The 21824-nt window shown below is 40.8% G+C and overlaps 1 protein-coding gene across 1 annotated transcript in view; it reads right to left on the reverse strand.

The window, feature by feature from the left end:
• The window catches only part of atp10d (ATPase phospholipid transporting 10D), a gene marked incomplete at its 5' end in the record, with an annotated part of 50184 nt that extends 33850 nt beyond the window's left edge, over positions 1-16334 (reverse strand). The window contains 4 exons of the mRNA XM_083907793.1: positions 732-838; positions 6493-6578; positions 7722-7926; positions 16087-16334. Coding sequence (XP_083763919.1) covers positions 732-838; positions 6493-6578; positions 7722-7926; positions 16087-16334 — 646 coding nt within the window. The remainder of the gene's footprint in view (positions 1-731; positions 839-6492; positions 6579-7721; positions 7927-16086) is intronic.
• Between the last annotated feature and the right edge of the window lie 5490 nt (positions 16335-21824).

Here is a 21824-nt window from a genome sequence, read left to right on the forward strand (position 1 = left end):
TGATCGATCACAGGAAACAACGTTTTTTCGTTAATGTTTTGTGCTTTTATTTTTGTGTTTTTTGATTTGCTTTTCCGTTTTGACATGCATTTCCATTGTCATTTAATGTTTTTGTGTTCTCTGCTTTCGTGTTTGCATTTTTTGATTTGCGTTTTCGTTGAGAGATAATGTTTTTATGTTGTCTGCTTTAATGTTTGTGCTTTTAGCTTGAGGTTGGATTCGAACTGGGGCTACCTATAGTGTGTACTTCAGAGGACGGCAGCTCTACTAAGTGAGCTAAAATTTGTAAAATGCTTTTCCATTTTGAGTTAATGTTTTTCGTGTTTTCTGCTTTTGTGTTTGCACTGTGTGATTTGATTTCCGGATTTTGTGATTTGCGTTTGTGTTTTGCACCTCAGGGCCACCGTACATTACACAAACAAACAAAATGGCAATAGTATGGTAATAATTTGGAGGAAGGTGATATTACAATAATACTGTTTTATTTGTAATGTGATTTCCAAATTGTTAATAACAATGGTAAAAGTGTAAAAATGCAACATACTATTTGCAAGCCTTACCACACTTGAAGGCTCTAGCTTATAGAGAATATCTGCATAATTTCAGATGTAAATACACATAAACTCTTTTTGAAAAAAGATAATTATGTGTATCTTAGTGCATGATGAGCAATGCCATTGTCACAGCTGTTGGTTACACTGGTGGCCGTATGAGTGATGCTTTTCTCTTACCAGCATAGATTACGATGCCTATCACAGTCTCAGTGTTGCGGATAGTGCAGCTCCTTAACAAGAGGTTGTTGTTGTGCAGGCCAACACGAACCCCACTGGAATGCTCCCTTTGGGACAACACACACAAACACACAAACCACTACAACTCAACAACACAAAATGCCTCAACTTTCATGAAAAAATGCAGAGTTAATATGGATAACATAAAGATGTAAGTGCATCACAAGACCATCATCAATAAATGAAGGAGGAGAGAATTAATAAAAAGTGCTTTAATCTTCATTAAATCTGTGAGGGGGCATGGTCTGATAGTGGAATCTGACACTGACTTGCAGCTGTCAAGGTGCGGCTCTCACCACACTTCACATGGTGGCACAACAAATGCAACAGAGCCACAGCACCTACATTTAAAAAAAAGGGAATGAGTCAATGAGCTTCGCACTGATTAGAAAAGAGTGATGAAAGAGTGAACCAGTGATGCAAGCATGGAGTAAAATAGCCAACAGCTAAATTTGAATACAGTAGACAGTAAATACTGATTTATAACAAAACATGTTTTATTTCAATACTTTACACTAAACTGTGAAGATTTGCACCTGGCTCAACAAATGACATTACTAGATAACGTGGGCTTCACACAGAATTGTTTTATTAGAAGGGATGGTGTTCATCCCACTCTGGATGGAGCTTCCCTCCTTTCCAGAAATATGACAAAGTTTATTAGAACCAAAACGTGACAACAAGCAGTCAGGACCAGGAAACAGAGCTGCAGTTTAATCGATTCTCTGTGCTTCCACTAGTTCCACTAGTTCCACTATAGATAAAGATTATGCTATATATAAAGATAAAGCTATATATGAACATAGATCTAGGATTAACACAGTGTCTGCCTCTAGGGCTCCATACATTAGACAGTCACGGAGAAACAGGAGAGGAGTTATTCATAGTAACCTTGTTAAAATAAACACGAGGACATTCTCCGAGCCGAGAACGAACAGAAAAATGAAGTGTGGTTTATTAAATATTCGTTCTCTCCGCTCAAAAATATTACTTATAAATGAATAAATGAGGATTTTAACTTACTCTGTTCAACAGAAACATGGCTTCAAGTTAACCATTACATATCTATAAACGAAGCAACGCCCCCTTCCCACACCAATGTTCATACCCCTAGAGGGAATGGCAGAGGTGGAGGGGTCGAAGCAATATTTAACTGTACACTTTCGCTCACCACTCGACCTACGGGTACTTATGAATCATTTGAGCACCTTACTCTAAGTCTGTTAGACTCAAGTATTAAACAGAATAACAGACTCCAGTTTATTGTTGTATACCGACCACCAAACTCCTACTCTGAATTTCTAAGTGAATTTGCAGATTCTTTATCTGATTTAGTCCTCTGTTCAGACAAAATCATCATAGTAGGTGATTTTAATATTCACATAGATGTAGCCAATAATAGTCTTGGCTCATCTTTTAAAGTTCTGCTTGACTCATTTGGCTTCAAGCAGCAGGTTAACAAACCAACACTTCGTCATAGACACACACTTGACCTTATCTTAACATATAGTATTGACATACATAACTTGGTAGTATTTAATGAGAATCCTTTGATATCGGACCACTGTCTGATCTCATTTGAAGTTGTACTTACTAATGCTACTGATCCTAAACAGCAGCATTATTACAGTCGCTGTTTATTTGACAGTTCAGTTGAAAAATTCACTGAACAGCTCTCGTCTGCCCTCCAGTCATGTTCTATCACAGAGGAAGACTATAGAAACATCTCTCCCACGGAAATTAATGGAATAGTGGACAACACAAATTTAACACTGCAAACAGTTCTAAACACTGTTGCTCATCTTAAGAGAAAGGTTATCACCCGGGATAAGTCTGCCCCGTGGTACACTGCCCAAACTCAAGCGTTAAAGCTCAATACGCGGAGGTTAGAAAGAACGTGGCGTTCCACACATAATGACAGTCACTATGTCTTGTGGAAGAACAGTTTTGATATATAAAAAAAAGCTCTGAGACATGCAAGAACCTCTTATTACTCAGAGTTAATAGAGAAAAATAAGAGCAACCCCAGGTTCCTCTTCAGCACTGTAGGCAGGCTGACGGAGAGCCACGATGCAACAAATCCATCGATCCCTCTATCGCTGAGTAGTAATGACTTTATAACAATTTTTTTTATACCAGCTAGACTCCTTAGAGAGGCTCTACCACAAGTTGGTGATTTCTTACTAGATCAAATAAATATGTCTTAACTGAGGGGCTGCGTCCCAAAGGCCTTTAAGATGGCAGTAATTAAGCCATTACTTAAAAAGCCTTCTCTGGACACTAGCACTCTAACTATAGACCGATCTCAAACCTCCCTTTTATTTTTGAAGTGGGGGGTAAACAAGGAATCCTCCATACTCACTAAGGTTAACTACGGAGTTCCTCAGGGTTCCGTGCTCAGCCCAATTCTTTTTACCCTGTACATGCTGCCATTAGGCAACATTATCAGAAAACACAACATAAATTTAGATTGTTATGCAGACGACACAGGGGCTAGACCCCCCTAATTAACATTTGAGACCCCCTGAAAGCCTCAAAGGCTTTTATTGAGAGACTGTAAACCTACCTTTTTAACATAGCCTATAGTCGAAGCTAGATCAGGTATGTCCTGATTAGAATAGTTTATCTTATGCTGCCATAGGCTTAGACTGCTGGGGGAATTTCCCATCATGCACTTGGAATGAGCACACAGACTTTGCACGAGCCGCACTTTCTCTACCCCGTCCTCGATTTCTCAACCCTCACCACTTACCCGATGTCCCCCCATGAGATGGATCCCATAAATCCACATGTAGCTCATCTATAACTGATTTTAATCTCTTACAGTTCTGCTGACACCAGTGAACAACATGAGGTCAGGACAGGAAAAAGGACTCCGTTATCCCCAAATCTCTGACTAACAGTCTTCGCTACAGGCTGTGACAAACCCAGCGATCCAGATGGATCCTGGCATTTAAAGACTTTTTACTTTTTATTCTTTGTCATTGTGTATTGTATGTTTTGGGTAACATCTACTGCACGTCTGTCCGTCCAGGGAGTGGATCCCTCACCTGTGGTTCTCCCTAAGGTTTCTACCCTTTTCCCTGTTACAAGGGTTTTTTCCCTGGTAGTTTTTCCTTACCCTGGTTGAAGGTCTAAGGACAGAGGACGTTACCAACCCTGTGAAGTCCCGTGAGACAAACTATGTTTTGCAAACTGTGGGCTATACAAATAAAGATTGATTGATTGATTGATTGATACATGCAATGTGCAAAATATAGGGGGGTCTGGGGGGGGCTAGAACCCGGCTCTATCACAATAAGAGGAATAACTCAAAATATGCAGGGTGACGGAGATATTCACCTGTGGCTCGCTAATGTAAACATATAGAACACATTACTTCCTACTTCACCTACGCACCTCTCTGAAACAACACACGACAAACAGTACACTAACGGCTTGCCATACACACATAGCTCCTCACTAGGGCTGTAACGATATACAAACTCACGATTTGATTTGTATCACGATTTTTGATCCACGATTCGATACATTACACGTTTTTTTTGTTTTTTTTAAATGTTATTTAAACATTTACTTATATAGCAACTTAATGTAACATTTAGTAACACATATTTTGGAACACTGTGAACCGATTTGAACATAAATAAATAAATAACCAAAGATTTCTCTCTTTTCTGTAACAAAATAATACTGCTGAAAAATACAAAGTAAATGATCGATCAGACTGGGATTTGTCCCCAAAGCATGCTGGGAAGTGTAGTTCTTCATGAGAAGCAGTTTTGTTCCAGTGAAAATAACTTGTTTTGATAAACAGCAAAGGTAAGACAACATTTCCGCTTGTATTTCTTGATAGTCAATTGTTGTTTTGCTCTTATTTTGGGGCTGGATCCGTGAATCGGTCGTAGAGTCATAAAAATGGTAGAATCTGTGAATTCTCTGCTGTTTACATAATCACGCTAATGCTCCGGTGCCACTTTTGTGTGTGCTCTAGCGTTTTTTTTTCGCTCCTGCTGGTTTGATCCATCCGTGTTTTAACTGTGTTTGGTGAACATAAGAATGGTTTATATGAGCTTTTAGCTGAGTTTCTTACCTTTCTGTGGGTATGCAGCATGTCTGTGTTTGTTAAAGTTAGACATGGTTTTATGACGCTTTTGTCGCTGCATCTGACCCTGCCCCCGGTAGCGGGGACATCAGTAAAGAAGAGATTAACGTGATTAAAAAACACAACGCGTTAATGATGACTGTAATTTATTCATCACAATTAACGCGATCATTTGACACCACTAATAAAAATACGTTTGCAGCTCATATCATGCGGCTGACTGGAAAAATAACTGGGAGTTAGAAAGGGCGTTTCGCGATTCTGTTTTCTCACGCCACGAGACAGGTTCGTGGCTCTGAGTATCGTGATTTCGATTTCAATACGCATATCGTTACAGCCCTACTCCTCACACACACCAGGTTTACCCTGTAACATAGAAGAGACTAGGATTAGTTTGTCTGTCAGGGTGGTTCAGTCTGTAGAATAAGATGTGTAATAATAATTAATCTAAATAAATCTAAAATATATTTTGGCTTGAACAAATATTGCGTCTTGAAATTGTAGTAAGCTGTATTGCGATTTAGATACATTTTGATTAATTGTTCAGCCCTACACTACAGTAAATGCCAAAATATCCAAATTTACACAAAGCAAGCACTTTTCTTTTTTGATAAGAGTATTAAAATGAGGAAAAATAATGGTACAATAAATCAAGGGACATTAACAATAGATAAAAATGTGTGATTAGTTGCGATTAATCACATTGAAAATAAATACGTTGCATGTGTACATTCATTGCACCTTTCTGTTCTGTTTAATGTTATTTAAAGCCTATAGTTATAATAATTCACTTATATGCAGTGTCATAATAACTACATCTCTGACGTTTAGAACAAACCAAACCATTTGAAAGTCGGTAGAAAATTTAGCAAGTTATGGTTATTTAATGTACCACTACAACACGTTACGGGTGAGCGAGCTGACTGTGACAAGATGGCCGCCAGTGCTGACGTTCGTCTCCATTGGCCGGCAGCGTGGACAAGAAATCTACCCTTGTATTATATCTATGGATGGGACACCTTTGATGTCACAAGATATTTGATCTTTGTGAACAGAGTCGATGTAACATTATATGTGTATGCTGTGTCCATCTGAAAACTGGGGCAAGAGTTTCTCACGTCAAACTGCTGAATGACTGTGGTATTTTGAGCAGGAGGATTCACCTTTGAACGTTTTAATTGGCTTTGAATTTTCCGTCATTTTCCAACCAGTTGGTAAATGAAGTTGCCTCCATACACCTTTAAATAGTCTGCTGCTGTCTCATCTGCTACAGTATGCATTGAGCCTCTATCATTGACGTCAGTGGCACATGCTCAAGGCAGAAGAATGTACTGTCATGGAATGTGGGATCAGGTAGATGGACCCTAAATGTAGTATGAATGAGCAAATTAAGGATTCACAGGTGTGTATACATGAGCAGAAGGTGTGTGATATTGCAGTCACAAAACATGGAAAGTATGCTCAGTAATCTACACAACTGTCACAACTATACTATTACAGGAATATAACAGTAAACATAACAATAACTCACTTGTTATTATATACATATTTTGGAACCAAAAATGTACTGTGTCAAACAACAGACAACAAACTCACATGTAGCCTCTGAACCTGCTAAAGTCATTGTTCGGATTCTCGCACACAATATGACTGTGGAAGTTTTCAGGGGTGAACTCTCCTCCCTGAAATAACACACAACATTCGATCTAACTCACAGATCACATATAACAAATATAACACACACAAAAAAAGTAATGAATTAATCTGGCCTTCCTTATTACCCACCCTCCTTTAATGTACAATAACAACATCCAAGCCACACTAATTAAATAAAAAAAAAGTGGTATATACACAAACAATGACAGGATGAAGTTGTGCATACATGTGGTGGTTTGTCTGCGGTGGGAAATCCATTCATCTTTATGGGGCCACCCTCCCTGCTGGCTTGAGATGACTGACCTACCAGTGGGCCTGGCACTCGAGTCAAATAAGATATGGTGTCCAACTGGTACCAAGAAATGTATTTCTTCTTATTATTATTATTATTATTATTATTATTATCAACATTATTATTGTTATAGTTATTATTACTATATATTTTTTTTATTATTATTATTACTATATTTAAAACATGTTAATTTCTGATCAGAGTGACAACTGACCGGACAAGTTGAGCAGAAGGATTATTGATAACCTGTTGACTGCAAAATAATAAATTGCCATGGTACTTATGTACCATTGCTTTCCTGCAACAGACTTGAGGCTGAGTTCAGCCAGGATAAGTACCAAAGCCAGGCTTAATACCTTATCCTAGTTTCGTGCAACAGGCCCCTGGAATCTACACTGCCCATGTTCCCACCATTATGGCGCTTTCCACTACACAGTGCCAGCACGACTCAGCTCGGACCGGCTTGAATATTAAATTCACCAAGAATGCGTCCATTAGAATTAGTAATTTTTTGTGCACACACATTAAGTGATAGTGAATTTTGCATTGGTCGGGCCAGGTGGAGCGAGTGGCTGCATGTTTACACATGATGGGTATTTTTGTGTCAATCGCTCCATTCGCAAAAAACATCAGCTTTGAGATTCTCCATCTAATATCATCTATGAATTGTCCATGAAACTTCATCTCATCTCTTATTTGTTTTACTACTAATAGGATGACTGAAAAGACTCCTCATACTAGCTACATGATCTGTATTTGAACAAGCTTTGTAATTTTTCTAAAGCTAATGATGGTAACATTCAAAACCTTATACCCCTGGGAAATAGAAACAAGTTAACTACACAGCACACTTCATAATTCTTCATGCATTCATTACCTGCAGAGGAAGCCCTGGAACTACCTGTCTTTGTTTCAGGTTGGTCTCTCCATCCAGGTTGGCAGTCTCAATGTAACAAACCCCATGGGGGTCAGAGGAATAGAGCAGCAGCATGTCAGCAGGAATTATTTCATTACACGACAGAGAGATGAAGTCTCCCACTCGCACGTCCTTCCAACATTGCTCAACATACAGTTTCTGCTTGCTGTGGAATGAAAGCAAATGGAGAAGAGAGAAAGGATTAAAATTATACTCATGAAATGTCTGTGAACAGAAGAAAGTTGATAACAGACTTAATTGGACAGAGTTGGAGTAAATGTTTTACTCAATGACTATTCTGAAGTAGAATTTTTAATTATGGTGTTAGTAGGGCTGTCAAAAGATTAACATTTTTAATCAGATTAATCACAGGGTAGCTGTGGATTAATCACGATTTATCACAATTAATTTCCATTTGTAAATATGCAACGATATTCGGCTTCGTCAGTCGGAGGTCACTAAAATTAATGTGGAGTCGGTGTGTACATATGCCAAGACAATGTCGGACACTGTATGTTTCTCTGGACCTCTACCTAACAGAACGAGTGATGACATGTATAGTCGCATGTTATCATTCAACAGCTGGTTGTCAAGGTGGTGCCCTAACAATAACGTGGGCTTCACACAGAATTGGCAAAGTTTTTGGAGAAAACCTGGTCTTATTAGAAGGGATGGTGTTCATCCCACTCTGGATGGAGCTTCCCTCCTTTCCAGAAATATGACAAAGTTTATTAGAACCAAAACGTGACAACAAGCAGTCGGGACCAGGAAACAGAGCTGCAGTTTAACACGCTTCTCTGTGCTTCCACTCGTTCAGTCGCCCCCTATAGATAAAGATTATGCTATATATAAAGATAAAGCTATATATAGATTTAGGATTAACACAGTGTCTGCCTGTAGGGCTCCATACATTAGACAGTCACGGCGAAACAGGAGAGGAGTCATTCATAGTAACCTCGTTAAAATAAACACGAGGACATTCTCCGAGCCGAGATAGACAGTTTTAAGTGTGGTTTGTTAAATATTCGTTCTCTCCGCTCAAAAGCATTGCTTGTGAATGAATTGATAAACGAACAGGATTTTGACTTGCTCTGCTTAACAGAAACATGGCTTCAAGTTAATGATTATGTATCTATAAACGAAGCAACGCCTCCTTCCCACACCAATGTCCATACCCCTAGAGGGAATGGCAGAGGTGGAGGGGTCGCAGCCATATTTGACTGTATACTTTCGCTCACAGCTCGACCCACGGGTACTGATGAATCATTTGAGCACCTTACTCTAAGTCTGTTAGACTCAAGTATTAAACAGAATGACAGACTCCAGTTTATTGTGGTATACCGACCACCGAACTCCTACTCTGAATTTCTAAGTGATTTTGCAGATTTTTTATCTGATTTAGTTCTCTGTTCAGACAAAATCATCATAGTAGGTGATTTTAATATTCATGTAGATGTAGCCAATAATAGTCTTGGCTCATCTTTAAAAGTTCTGCTTGACTCATTTGGCTTCAAGCAGCAGGTTAACAAACCAACACTTCGTCATAGACACAAATTTGACCTTATCTTGACATATGGTATTGACATACATAACTTGGTAGTATTTAATGAGAATCCTTTGATATCGGACCACTGTCTGATCTCATTTGAAGTTGTACTTACTAATGCTACTGACCCAAAAAATTACAGTCGCTGTTTATCTGACAGTTCAGTTGAAAAATTCACTGAACAGCTCTCGTCTGCCCTCCAGTCATGTTCTATCACAGAGGAAGACTATGGAAACATCTCTCCCACGGAACTTAATGGAATAGTGGACAACACAAATTTAACACTGCAAACAGTTCTAAACACTGTTGCTCCTCTTAAGAGAAAGGTTATCACCCGGCATAAGTCTGCCCCATGGTACACTGCCCAAACTCGAGCATTAAAGCTCAGTACGCGGAGGTTAGAAAGTGGTGTTCCACACATAATGATGTTTTGTGGAAGAACAGTTTTGATATATATAAAAATGCTCTGAGACATGCAAGAACCTCTTATTACTCAGAGTTAAAAGAGAAAAATAGGAGCAACCCCAGGTTCCTCTTCAGCACTGTAGCCAGGCTGACGGAGAGCCACGATGCAACAAATCCATCGACCCTCGATCGCTGAGTAGTAATGACTTTATAACATTTTTTAACGATAAGATTAGGGCTGTCAAAATTAAAGCGTTAACCCAGGATGATTCATTTGTGGAATTAACGCGTTAATTTTTTTAACGCATTAACACACTTTCTCACTTTCATCGCGCTACGGGTAGACGTGCAGTTTATGAACAGGCAAGGCGGCGGGCCTGGGCATCTGCATGGGGCCCCGAGCCGATAGGGGGGCTCCCGACACTCGGAGCCTAAATTTACCCAGTGAGCGAGAACAGTGAGCAGTCGCATCCCCGTCTCCCTTAAACAACAATGACATCGCAGTCTGAAACCCCCCTAACGGGGCCCCACGTCACCTCACGTTAACCTGTGTGAAGTTAAACTGTGAATTTCTCTGTGAGATGAATTAAGTATCTATCTATCGTATCGTTCTGCAAGTTGAAAACAAAGCTGAAGGAAAATGAACTGTTTCATGCCGGTTCATGCACGCCCACAGCGAGCTTTGTGTGCGCGCGAATAGTCGAGCGTATAAGCGGTGCGGGAAAGTTTTAGAGTGAGCGACAACTTATATTTTAGACTTGAAACATGGCGGAGGCGGAGAAAACCGTTCCGCCGAAATCTTCTAAAATGTGGGAACACTTTACCATTCATGAACCTAAAAAGTGTGTTAGCTGCAATCTTTGCAAGAGCGAAATGGCGTGGCACGGGAGAACCACGGTGATTAGCCAGCTCCTAAATAGAAAACACGTCGGAGTCCTCCGTGACAAGGAAGGGAGTAAGGAAGTAAGGACATGTAGCATTAGTCTCTCATGTTTCCCGTTTAGTGGGTTAATTTATTATTATTCAGCTTTACAAACATGAACAGTTTATTAAACTAACGAAAGCTGGTTAAAGTGTGTGTGTGTGTGTGTGTGTGTGTGTGTGTGTGTGTGTGTGTGTGTGTGTGTGTGTGTGTGTGTATAAGCACTTACAGCTTAGGCTGTCAGGGTCAAAATCAACATATTAAATACACTTAAATTAGTATAAAAAAAATACATGTTTACTTTAACCTGTAAATGTATGTATATCATACATTGTATGTTTTTTTGTGTTATTCTAGTAAGTTTTGATTTTTTCATCATCATTTAATATTACTTTTGATAGCTCAGAGACGTTGGAGCAATAACCAGTTGTTTTTAGACTTTAGTCTGCATTGTGAATTTGAAATGTTCCGTTTTTGAATAAAGATGTGGCAATTACAAATGTCTCTTTTTTTTAACCGATTCATCGTTTAATCGAAAAAATAATCGACCGATTAATCGATTACTAAAATAATCGTTAGTTGCAGCCCTAGTTTAGAACCCACCATAGCACAGAGATTGCACTACTTAGAGTAAAAGATGACATTCTTATGGCCTCTGAAAAAGGACTGGCTTCTATACTGGTCCTGCTGGATCTCAGTGCGGCATTTGATACTATAGATCATGAGATCCTGCTACATAGACTAGAACCAGATGTTGGGATTAAAGGATCGGCACTTGTCTGGTTCAAGTCCTATTTATCGGACAGATTTCAGTTTGTTAGTGTAAACGAGGAATCCTCCATATTCACTAAGGTTAACTACAGAGTTCCTCAGGGTTCTGTGCTCGGACCTATTCTTTTTACCCTGCACATGCTGCCATTAGGCAACATTATCAGGAAACACAACATACATTTCCATTGTTATGCAGACGACACCCAGCTATATGTATCTGTACGGCCGGACGACCCAAACCCATCTATTAAACTCCAGGATTGTCTCATAGACATACAGACGTGGATGAATCAGAAATTTCCAATGCTTAACACACAAAAAACTGAGGTCATGATCCTTGGGCCAAAATATATAAGAGCAGCACTTTTAAGTGGAGCTTTAAACCTAGGCAGTAATACTCCAGTCCCTTGCACTACAGTAAGGAACCTAGGAGTCCTGTTTGACCAGGATTTATCACTGATGAACACATTAAGCAAATATGTAGAACAGCCTTCTTTCACCTTCGCAACATTAAGACAATTAGAAATATTATATCGCGACAAGACTCTGAGAAACTAATCCACGCCTTTATAACCTCTAGGTTGGATTACTGTAACTCCTTACTGTCTGGATGTCCTAGTAAGTCCCTGAGAAGCCTTCAACTTTTCCAGAATGCAGCAGCACGGATACTGACTGGAACCAGAACACGTGATCATATAACTCCTGTCTTGGCTTCTCTTCACTGGCTCCCAGTGAAAAGTAGAATAGATTTTAAAATACTTCTACTTACATACAAGGCCCTGAATAATCAGGCACCTTCTTATATTTGTGACTTAATCACTTTATATCAACCGAATAGACCACTACGCTCCCTGAACTCAGGTCTACTGGTTATTCCTAAAATAAATAGAAGTAGAATCGGTGGTAGAACATTTAGCTACCAGGCTCCTCTGCTGTGGAACCAACTTCCGCTTTCAGTCAGACAGTCTGGCTCGGTCTCCGCCTTTAAGGTGAGACTGAAAACCTACCTTTTTAACATAGCCTATAGTCGAAGCTAGGTCAGGTATGTCCTGATTAGAATAGTCTATCTTATGCTGCCATAGGCTTAGACTGCTGGGGGAATTTCCCATCATGCACTTGGAATGAGCACACAGACTTTGCACGAGCCGCACTTTCTCTACCCCGTCCTCGATTTCTCAACCCTCACCACTTACCCGATGTCCCCCCATGAGATGTAGCACATAAATCCAAATGTAGCTCATCTCTAACTGATTTTTAATCTCTTACAGTTCTGCTGACACCAGTGAACGACATGAGGTCAGGACAGGAAAGAGGACTCCATTATCCCCAAAGTCTCTGACCACAACAGCCTTCGCTACAGGCTGTGACAAACCCAGTGATCCAGATGGATCCTGGCATTTAAAGGCTTTTCACTTTTTATTCTCTGTCATTATGTTTTGTATGTTTTGGGGAGTGGTTGAATGTAACGAAGTACAAATACTTCGTTACTGTACTTAAGTAAATTTTTCTACATTTATCTGTACTTTACTTAAGTAGAATAAATAGTGCATACTTTTTACTTTTACTTCGTTACATTTTGCAGCAATATCTATAATTCTACTCCGCTACATTTTCACAATACGTTTCGTTACATTTTCTGATAAGTTCTGGACCCCGGACCCGGTCTTTCTCCACCCTCGCACAGCGCCCCACCGTCATGTCCATCAGCCCTGGGAGCGGGTACGAAGGGGGCGCTGTGCTGCGGACGGGCAGAGAGGGGCCTGGGGAAGCACTCCGTGTGCGGACGTAGTGGGGGAGAGAGCGCCGCCAGGGCGATGGGAAGCGGGAGTGCGGAGGAGACCCGCGAGGAGCCTCCTCTTCCACCCACCTCCGCATTTGTATGACTCTTCTGTCCGAGACAGTCACATAGCTTTATATTCACGGAAGGAGATTGTTACAAAGTTACAGAAAGACGATGATTTTAACCATAGGACATGAAAAAACAAAGGGTGAAACACCGGAGAGAGACGGACAGTCATTTTGAGACCAATGTAAGCGATATGCGGAAAGTTGTAGTTTACTACTGTTGCTAGGCAGCGGACGTTTATCCGGCAGCACAAGTTGAATATTTTTGGTTGTACGCCCCCTGCTGTTGCGGCAAATACTGCAACGAACAACACGCGAGTATAAAACGCCTCCGTGTGCGCGCGCGTCGTCTGCGCCACATCACACGCACGAGTATAAACAAGGTTCAACGCGAGCTTATGACCCGCGCCCGTTACTGTCAGATTAAAACTCATGCACTGAATCAAAAATGTTTACAGCCTTTGACATATGGTAATTAACAGTGTTATTGTTACAATGTTAAAATAGTTAATGTACTGCAATTGACATGAAATATTTGTGTTGCAGTTAAATAAATCTTTTAAAGATATATAACCAGACTTCTTTGTTGGTTTTGCTATTGTTGATATTTAACTTATTAAGAGAATTAATCATTATGCAAGTACTTTTACTTTTAATACTTAAAGTACATTTAAAATCAGGTACTTTTTACTTTTACTTAAATAGGGTTGTCATATTGGTACTTCTACTTTCACTTAAGTAAATATTTCTCTGGTTATTTGTACTTTTACTTAAGTACTGATATTCAGTACTTCTTCCACTACTTGTTTTGGGTCACATCTACTGCACGTCTGTCCGTCCAGGGAGTGGATCCCTCACCTGTGGTTCTCCCTAAGGTTTCTACCCTTTTCCCGGTTACAAGGGTTTTTTTCCCTGGTAGTTTTTCCTTACCCTGGTCAAAGGTCTAAGGACAGAGGATGTTACCAACCCTGTGAAGTCCCGTGAGACAAACTATGTTTTGTAAACTGTGGGCTATACAAATAAAGATTGATTGATTGATTGGTTGATTAGTTAGACAGTGACTGTTAATGTTATGATTATATCATTTATCTGCGCCAGTAGCGCCACTTACAACTGTGTCTTTCTTTTTTCTTCATCTTCTTTTTTTTCTTCCTCTTCTAAGTACCTGATTGATAACTCCTCTTCATTTTCCTTCAGCTTCACACAGGTTAACGTGAGGTGATGTGGGGCCCCTTTAGGGAGGTTTCCTACTGAGATGTCATTGCAAATCAACCATTGTTGTTTAAGGGGGGCGGGGATGTGGCTGCTCACTGATGCATTTAGGCAACAGCACTCAGGCTCCGAGTGTCGGGTGCCCCCCTATCAGCTCGGGACCCTAGCAGTTGCCTGCCTTGCCTATTCATAAACTACACGTCTACCTGTAGCGTGATAAAAGTGAGAAAGTGCGTTAATGCGTTAAAAGAAATGAACACGTTAATTCCACAAATTAATCATAATGCGTTAATTTTGACAGCCCTAGTTTTTAGGACTAGGTGAAACAATCCCATTTAAAACAACAATCCTGAGGTATCGGTGCTGGTGACGGGTGGGCACCCTCCTTCTCTGGTGTCTTGATGATAGGCCCAGGACACATCCAGAGGGCTCATCGGTTTGACACGACACCTCCCTTATGTGCCGCAGGTGTTAGCAGTGGTCCAGGTAGTGTCTCGCCTCTTCATCCACAGCCACCAAGTTGCTTCTTCTGCTGCATCTGATAGGGCTTTGATTGTTTGCCGTAGGCTTTGGCCTCAATTTCCAACTCCTTAAGTAGCCTGATTTGATTTGCCAATGAAGCCTCTGCAGCTGACTTCCACTGGGCAGGCCTTGGCTTTTCATGTGTGATGTTCAGCATCGGCTGCCAGCTATGATACTATGATACTATGGTACTTAAGGCTCTTGCGTTCGAATGCCCCCTTCCAAAGCAGCCTCTCCCAGGGAACGGTAAGCTCTATGATGTAGTATTGTAGTATTGTTGGTTTTGCCATTTATTACAAATTCATTGTTTGAAGCCAAAGCAAATGTTCCATCAGTCTTCATGAAATTTGCTAGCGCACGTTAGTAGTACTCCCATCATGCCTAACACTCAGGGACACATCGAGCAAGTCAAGAACATGGACAGCTCGCTCACATAGCCGAGAGGCATTATGGGAGTAACACTACTGCGCATGCTCTGTGGGCCGCACAACCCGGAAGTAACCCTGGCTACTGAGTTTTGGAGTGACCACTCAATGGACCGGAAGTTGCCACAGGCTCTGTGAAGACCTCTGAGTCGCTGTCCATCTGGAACTCGTTCCCCATCAACATCTGATAAAATAATTGTAAGTATCTAATGTTCATAATCTGACAAACGTTAGATATTTAGAATTATTTTGTCAGATGTTGACGGGGGAACGACTTTCTAGACGGACAGCAACTCAAAAATTCAGTAGCCAATCAGCAGGCAGCTTCCTACGGCCCGCCCTCAAAACAAAAAAACAAAAAACAAACTGAGATTTAAGATGATATGAAGATGGCGTTTTCTAGCATTTACCAGGCCACTCCAGGCAGGGATTGGGACCTTTTATTCATCAGAGCAGTGAGTCTGGCACAGCAGCTGGGACACATCGAAGCAACAAAATGAGCCTAGCAGTTCAAATAATTTATAATTTATATTTATTTAATAATTGGAACTGAAATCTTCTTCCAATTGTTCAGACAGCAGCAACTTCTGCTGGTTCACAAAAATTAGTAATGCATTTTTTTGTATGCTGAAGGCACACAGGAAGTTGATTAACAGCATAATTTAGAGATTCACTCACCCACAGAAAACTCGCACATCATTGTTGTTGACCTTTTTGTCGTACAAATAGCGTCGGTAGTCTTCAAGCGCATCTTTGATGGCAATTGCAGTCAGAACCACCAGCAAAGGAATCATGGTGATTTCCTTTTGAAAGGCTTCTACAACTGGCACCCAATTCAACAGTGCCAGGAAGAGGAAGTACAGGTTAGCAGCTCTGTGAAGTAAAGACCAAAGCAACACATTAGCATGTACAATAGCGATGGGACAATAAAAATATAAGGGTTAGGGTTGATACTAATTTCCATTCCTGGGATAACCATGAATGAGGAAATTGTTAGGGGTCGACCTATTATCGCCAATTATTTCACGGATTATTGCGATGACAGATATTTCACCGCTGGGAAGTTGAATGTCTGTTAAAAATGGGTCATCTATGGAGTAGAAATGTGAAATAATATTTGAAGAAAGTGCCTTCTTGGCCAAGAAAGGCAGAAACATTTATTTATCGCTCATGTACACAAATGACAACAACTCCCAGAATGATCGGCGCGCCACGCTCACTTCCGGCTGTAAATCTCGCAGGCAGCGCTCCGGCCGCTGCTCGCCTCCAGTATCACAGTGAAGCGGAATCAACTCACATCTTGATGAATTAGTTGGCGAATACATTACGGACCTGCAAATTACACAGGTTTGTTTTCTATGGTGCTAAATTGTACCGGGATGTGCAGTAAAAACAACGAAAGGACAAGCAGTAAGTTCCCATTATTTGCCAGTCAGAGATTCAGAGCAGTGCTGAAGCTTGAAAGCTAAGCTATGCTAAGCTTGTTTGGAGTGTTGTAGAAGATATGGAAGACAACATGGAAACTAGCGGGGTTCAGAGTCTCCATTTCCAGCAGGAAGACGTCACTGAGAGGTAAGACTGACGATATTATGCCACTCTATTTCTGCTCATAGTATACGATGTTATATAGTTGTCGGCAGTGAAGCGACAACGTTATAAAAGTAATGTTTGACAATTACACACGTTATATACACGTAATCTGTTAGCAAAGTAAAGTCACCCTGCTTTCGCTGGACAATAATGTCATTGTTATTCAAATGTTTTATTGTTATTCATGTTTGTTCAAGACGCCTATATAGACAACCGTATAATGTTCACAGTTCACCCAGTTGATATATTTTGCTGAAAGGTTTGTTTTCCTGAAAAAAAAATCTTGCTTCATATTTTATGTGTAATTGTATTACTTGTCCTTTACAGTTGAAGCATGGATTAATCAAGTCTTGGAGAAACTCTTCATAGCATCTAGCTCTGCTCCTCTTCACCACTATGACTCCTCCAGCTGTCCCACATCAGATTCTTACACCGCTCTACATGTTTCATTATTTATTTTTTGTTTGCATATTGTGTTAGACATGCTTTTAGATTTGGATCGTTGTTGATTTTAATTTGTACTCTTGAATATGATGGTAAAACATTTTCCTTTGTGAATAATAAAGTAATTTTTTTCACCTTCACACCCTGCATGCATTTGTACACTTGTGTAAAGTAAAGACTTGAGGAAGGAGGTGGAATAGTTACTGATTTTATTATATTATTATACTAGAAAAGTTAGATTTACACAATAAAAATTATGCAGTTGTCATCAGTAAACAAAGCAGCTCTAATTCTGAAGTGTTTATCAACCCTTGCATCAACACTAAGGGCTAGAAAATAAAGTTGGAGCGAGCTGCTCCAGATCCGGCCAGTGCCAGGCCGAAGTGTGTGCAGCTCCGCTCCGCTGCGGCAGCCAGAGCCTGTGGCGGCACATTCAAGTGCCCACAAAAAGTTCTCCAGGTACCTGGTTCCAGCCGTGGGCAACGTAGCCATATCAGTTTGAAAACTACATTCTGTCATTGTCTTCTCAGTTTTAAGGGCAAATTAAAGAGAGCGAGAGCCGGTGGTAACTTTTAGCAAAGATGGCGGACACTGTGTTTACATTCTGGGAATGAAGTCTCGTCCATTCTGGAAAGTCTCGTCCCCCTGTGGGTGAGTCCAAAAAGTGCAGAACTAGTGTTGTAGTTCTAATCTTGACGTTGTGCGTTCCCTCCGATGACGCAATACGAAGCGTTACGCGTCATTGGAGGGGAGCAAAAATAACAATTTTAGAAATCAGGGGAAAAATTAGGGAGGGAAGCACACTTTCTAAAACATATTAATGCCATTCTAGCAATACAAAGCCACATGCTAATCAGTGAAGTATTCCTTTAAGTAATTATAAAGTGTGCTACTGTGGCTGGTCTCTAATTGCTTATTAGAATCTGAATAAAATGTCCATATAAATGAAAAGAGAAAAGTGAATGAAAGGCTGTGCCATTATTTCATTATTTCTTCTTGCACAGGCAGTTCCAGTTTATGCCTTGTTTTATAGACTTTTATTTTACCTCTTTAGAATTTAAGTAGTATTAATAAAAATTAAAGGCATTTGAACAACATTTTGTGTTTGAGTTTTGAGATTTACATGTTTACTGTAAATACATATTGCTTCCAAATTACAGTTGTCTATCTCTCTATTAAACTAGTAATAACTGGTATCAATATCCACCACAACATCAGTTAAACCCCTAGAAAACATTTCTTGTGGGTCACTTGAAAATGCTGTCTAGCTCGCTAACATGCTAGGTGATCCTTCCAAGAGATTCATTTTCAGGTGCGACATGGCTAATCCTGTATCTCTCCAGGCAAAGTTGCAAATACTGTGCATTTCATTTAATCGGTAGTTGAACAGGTTTACAATCAGTCAATTTAGAGGTGGGGGGTGGTGCCATGACAGAGCAAGCAGCCCGGGATCAAGCCCTTACATGGGCGACGCTAGCGCCCAAATTGAGACTCAGCACCCCTAAAACTTGGGGTAATACATTTTGTTATTCTAAAATGTTTTCGATAGGCTTAGATAATGTGCAAAACATATTCTGTAGTTTATGGTTTAAAATGTATATTTAAAAAAATTATAAAAAATGGTATGGTATCAGCCTCTTCTCATCATTGCTTTCTCTGTACCGGCACGGCTGCACCGCTCCACAGCCCCTCGTCACACACAAGTGAGAATCCGTGTTGTAAATCAAGTAAGTTGCTCAAAAGCTGTCTCACACTTCTTTCATTTTACCTAGAGTTATTCCGATACCGAGTCGGCAAGTACTGGGGTCCATGCACCGTTTACCAGTTAGCATTAGCTGCGTTAAATATGGTATGAGATGTCTGAAACATAACTCCTAGCATATCTCTCTCTGAGCGTGTACATGTGTGTGTGCACGTGTGTGGGTGTCCTGCCAGTGACCAATGATGGACATTTGACAATTCTTTAAAAGAAAAAAGACTCCGCAGGTAAGAGACTAGGGACAGTCCATAATGACCTAACGTAGCAAGTAATATAAACCAGCTAGCCGGCTAAACAAATATTGTGTTTGTCAGCCCATTAACAAAAATGATGATGAAGATATTTAAAATGTTATTTATTTTTAATTTATTTTGCCTTTTGATTAGGGCTGAACAATTAATTTAAATTTAAATCGAAATCACAATACAGCTTACAATTTTCCAATCGCAGGAGGTGCAATATTTGTTCAAGCCAAAATGTGTGTGAAAATATAATTTTAGATTAATTATTATTACACGTTTTATTCTACAGAGTGAAGAGAACATCTTTGTTTCTCACAGTGCAAATATCACACATTAATGCTTTTAAATATGTTTTTTGAATGAAAATGAGAATAATGTAAAAACTACCATTCCCTCTGATTTCGCAAATCACATCACAATCAAAATTTCAAAATAATCTTAATTAGATATTTATTCAAAATAGTTCAACCCTACTTTTGCTTATAATAAGGGTGGGTGTTGGTGGTGTGGCTCATTGGGTGCTCAGCGCCCCTAAAACTCTAACCCTAGAATCGAATTTTGAGGCTTAGGCACAATTCTGGTAGTATGTCATCCTTTATATTATAATTTAACACAAGAGTTGTTGGGACCTAAGCCAGGTGGTTGTGATCTATTGTTTTTTTGACTAAGGCCTGTATGCAGACAAAAAGCCTGATTTGAGTTTAACAAATTTTGTAAACTATGTGGTTTTATGACTGGAGAACTTTTAAAGGTCCCATATTATACCCTATTAACCCAAGTTAAAGTAGGTCCTGGTGCCCTAGTCAAGGCTTTAGTCAAAATATCATAAGGATGAAGCACAATAGCAGTTCAATAACTCTGCCAAAACAGCCTTTTTCAGAATGCTCGGTTTTGTGCCTGGTCATTTACATGTGAATGGGACCCAGGTAAACACACATCCACTGCTTCCAGGGGAGTGTCGATCTAACTTAAGGCCACATTATACTTCTCCGACTGCGTAAAGGCCACATTATACTTCTCCGACTGCGTCACCACGGACGACATTGCCCTCCAAGCGATTTTTCTAAACGGTTTATCAGGTGAGATTAAAGATGAATTGGCTGTAAGAGGTGAAACCGCCTCATTGAATGAGCTCATGGATTTGGCCATTCGCTTTAATAACAGAATGAGAGAGACACGCAGGGAGAGAACAGACCCCGTCCCTTTCCCTCCTCACCTTGCAACAACATTGTAGTGGCTCCTCTGCCACCCCCTCCTCGTTCAACCACACCCAAGGCTCTATCAGGAACATCGATTCCAGACCCTCAAGAGGAGCCCATGCAGCTGGGACAAGCTCGACTTGCCATCTATTCCAGAGAAAACCCACAGCGCTCCAGATCCACCGGAAGAAATAGACTTGACTAACGTTCCCCGTGAATATCATGACTTACAGGAAGTGTTCAGCAAAGACCGTGCTCTTTCACTTCCGCCGCTCCTTCAGCGGTTTACACATTCATCGTGTGGACAGTTCACAAAAACCTGTCTTACCTTTCGCTCGGCTGGCAGGCTTAACTCCCGTCAGGCTCGGTGGACCCTCTTCCTAGGGAGGTTCAACTTCGTACTCACCTATCATCCATGCCCTAAAAATCAGAAGCCAGTGTGGTAGGAGCGGTAAGGAGGGGAGGTGGACTCTGAATGGACTCTGACTGTTTCGTTCCACCATCTGCTAAGTCCCCACAGTACTCCAGTGGGGGCACTGAGCCAAGTTGGCCTGTCACCCTGGTGTTCACCGGACCCTCTCCCTCATCAAACGGCATTTCTGGTGGCCCTCAATGGCTGCAGACACCAGGGAATTCATCACTGCCCATTCCTCCTTGCCCCTGGTCACACATCGCTGTCGACTTTGTCACTGGAATCCCTCCTTCAGAAGGTAACAACATCATTCTCACCATTGTCGACTGTTTTTCCAAGGCAGTGCATTTTGTCCCTTAGAAACTGCCAACCTGCTGGTACAGCATGTTTTCCATCTACATGGCATTCCCCTGGACATTGTGTCAGACCGAGGTCCCCAGTTCACCTCCTAAGTATGTACAGCCTTCTGCCAAGCATTGGGGGCCTCAGTCAGTCTCTTGTCCAGATATCACCTACAGTCCAACGGCCAGACAGAGTGGGCAAACAAAGATTTGGAATCCTCGCTGCGTTGTGTGGCGTCCCTTCTCTCGGCCTCTTGGTCCTCACACCTGCTCTTACACTGGAGACTGAGAGAGAGCCCGACAGCCTGTTTGTGTGTACTGACCTCACTACTTTCATAGGTGTGTTACAATGGAATAAATCTGCAGATCCTGATCCCTGGTCTGAGTGGTGTTCTTCAATTCGAAAGCAACCAGACTAAAGCTGCTACA

The sequence above is a fragment of the Microchirus variegatus genome, assembly GCF_963457635.1.
Source record: "Microchirus variegatus genome assembly, chromosome: 21".
Taxonomy (NCBI): Eukaryota; Metazoa; Chordata; class Actinopteri; order Pleuronectiformes; family Soleidae; genus Microchirus; species Microchirus variegatus.